The 2500-nt window shown below is 33.9% G+C and overlaps 1 protein-coding gene across 4 annotated transcripts in view; it reads left to right on the forward strand.

Annotated features, from left to right (window-relative positions):
- Positions 1–2500, forward strand: part of LOC125042528 (tRNA pseudouridine synthase A-like) — a 7346-nt gene that overhangs the window by 2724 nt on the left and 2122 nt on the right. For all 4 annotated transcript variants that reach the window (XM_047638187.1, XM_047638189.1, XM_047638190.1 and 1 more), the window contains exons 5-7: positions 580–746; positions 1849–1955; positions 2233–2333. In XM_047638187.1, the coding sequence (XP_047494143.1) occupies positions 580–746; positions 1849–1955; positions 2233–2333 (375 nt within the window). The remainder of the gene's footprint in view (positions 1–579; positions 747–1848; positions 1956–2232; positions 2334–2500) is intronic.

Here is a 2500-nt window from a genome sequence, read left to right on the forward strand (position 1 = left end):
ATGAAACCCTATTTTTACGTCCTTGACTTTTTTACCTTTTCCGTCGTTTTCTTTAGCTATTATGCTGTGATTTTATTTTAGCTGATCTTGTTTTTTTTGTCATGGTATTAACAGAGCATGTTCTGCTAGCTTGCTTTCCCTTAGTTGGAGACAAAATCAAATGCATTGTTTGTATGTCTAATTTTTGTAGCAAAAAAGAGAGAGGGAAAAAAAAAAAATATATTACTAAAGGGATATTGATTGTTAACATATTCATTGTAAAAATAAAGCTAATTATTTTTTAAGGCATTTTCCATTCAGGATTGATTATTCGTCATGATTACAGATTTTTATTCAAAACCTTTAACTCCACTGTTTAGCTTTTTGACATTAAAGGTTAAAAATATATCCAAGGATTGTTGCAAACCCAATCTAGAAAAAAAAAAAAAGTGTTTATCCACAAGTTGTTTTCCTACAAAAGAGACTGAAAATTGCATAACAGACAAGACCGTCAAAAAATTCAGGCCTCAGTCTTTACCTCAAGTTTCCAGTGAAAATGTAAGGAACTAAGTTTGAATGGTGCTGCTTGATTCTCTCCAGCCGAGGATGTGCCTGACATGGTGACGGAAATCAACAAGCACCTCAACAGCCAAATTAGGGTCATGGCCATCAAACGCACAACCAAAAGCTTCAACTGTAAGGCATGGTGTGACTCACGCACGTACTCCTACATGTGCCCCACTTTTGCCTTTGCTCCAGTTGAAAAGGTCGGTCCAAATGGCGTATTCTGTGTTTTATTTGTGTGTTTTATTTTAGATTAATAACATCTTGTTGCTTATCGTTTAGTATTGCTACTATTTTTTTTTTCTTTGTTTACGTAATAGGTGTAGGTACCAGTGGGCCAAGTTAATGGGTAGATCAGTATGGGTACCTGGTAAAGTTCTTTTTGGGCATTACGTATATATTAATGCTTTTTATATTCCATAAGGTATTAGTATGAAAGAGTATAGTAATTTTTTATTTTTTATTTTAATTCTATTATGAAGCTTACACATTTCATGCACAACTTCTAAGAATATATGTAACAATAAATCTAATATCATTGCTTTTTTTCTTCCTATGCTTCTTTTTTCTTTTCTTTTTACAATTTTCATGTTGGCCACATGCTGCCAGGGGAAATTAATAAAAAAATAGGAAAATGCTGTGCTCATTTTTATATTTTTGTGAAATGTCTCTGCACATAGATGGCTCTGCTAGTGCTTAGCCACAAAAGAGTCAATTAGTAGACCTTGTGACCTTACCTAATGTCACCATTCCTTGAATTGGTGGGAAAAACTTATATTTTACTATTGCTATGAATATTGATGGTGTTATTTTTATCATAGAAAGTATAATTACTATATTGTTATAAACATTAACAGCAATATAAGATAACATAAAATATTTTTGTAAATCAAGGAAAAGTACTTGTAATTGGCTCATTGGTGACTTAGTACAAGTGTAGCCATCTATATGTAAAAACAATTAATAAAGTAAACTCACAGTGGGCGTGGTATGTATGTATATGCTATGCCCGTCGACATTGGGTTAAAGTATACCTCCAGTCAAAATGAAATAATTGGGATCTAGTTTTGCATCATGAACTTCCTCACAAGGGCTAGGATGGTGCCTCCTTTCAAAGGACTTTTGTTTGTGGCAGGTGGAGACCATTACCCTGAGTGGCTGCCCTTCCCTTTACAATTCAGACACTTGGGACAGGATTCAAACAGTGACAGACCCTCATGGTTTCCAGCTACGCATGTTACCGCTGTATCACAACAGGCACCTAGAAAAGCTTTATCTGTTAATTTATATTTCCTATCATTACAGATGACAGATGCAGACTACAGGATCTCCTCGGAAGTTATGGAGGAACTAAGAAGTACCTTGAAAATATACAAAGGGACTCACAACTTCCACAACTTTACAGCACGAAAGTAAGTTAAGTAATATGTTTATTACCATTGTCATTACTACAACTGTTATTATTATTATTATTATTATTATTATTATTATTATTATTATTATTATTATTGATATTGTTGTTACTATTCTTACTATTGTTGTTGTTGTTATTATTATTGTTAACATAATTATCACAGCTATTTGTCATACAATTTCAAAGAGATCTAATTCTATCTCATGTTGTATTACTTTGGGTCCGCATTTATCAAGATTTGATCATTGGAGTTCACAGGAGTATCTTTTCTTCAGAAAGGCCAGCGATGCCAGTGCCAATCGCTACATCATGGAGGTGGAGTGCAGCGACCCCTTTGAACGAGAGGGCCTAGAGTGGATCATTATCAAGATCAAAGGTAAACGATCATTGATATTGTCAAGGTTATCAAGTGTTTGTATTCTTTTTGGGTTGAGAGTTTTCGTGATAACTATGTTATGCCATTTTAGTTTTCTGTTCTGATATGAATTCCTGTATTTTTGTGTAGTTGTAAGTGCTTCACATATATGGGCACACTAGCACTCA

Source organism: Penaeus chinensis, chromosome 32 (genome assembly GCF_019202785.1).
Source record: "Penaeus chinensis breed Huanghai No. 1 chromosome 32, ASM1920278v2, whole genome shotgun sequence".
NCBI classification, from domain to species: domain Eukaryota; kingdom Metazoa; phylum Arthropoda; class Malacostraca; order Decapoda; family Penaeidae; genus Penaeus; species Penaeus chinensis.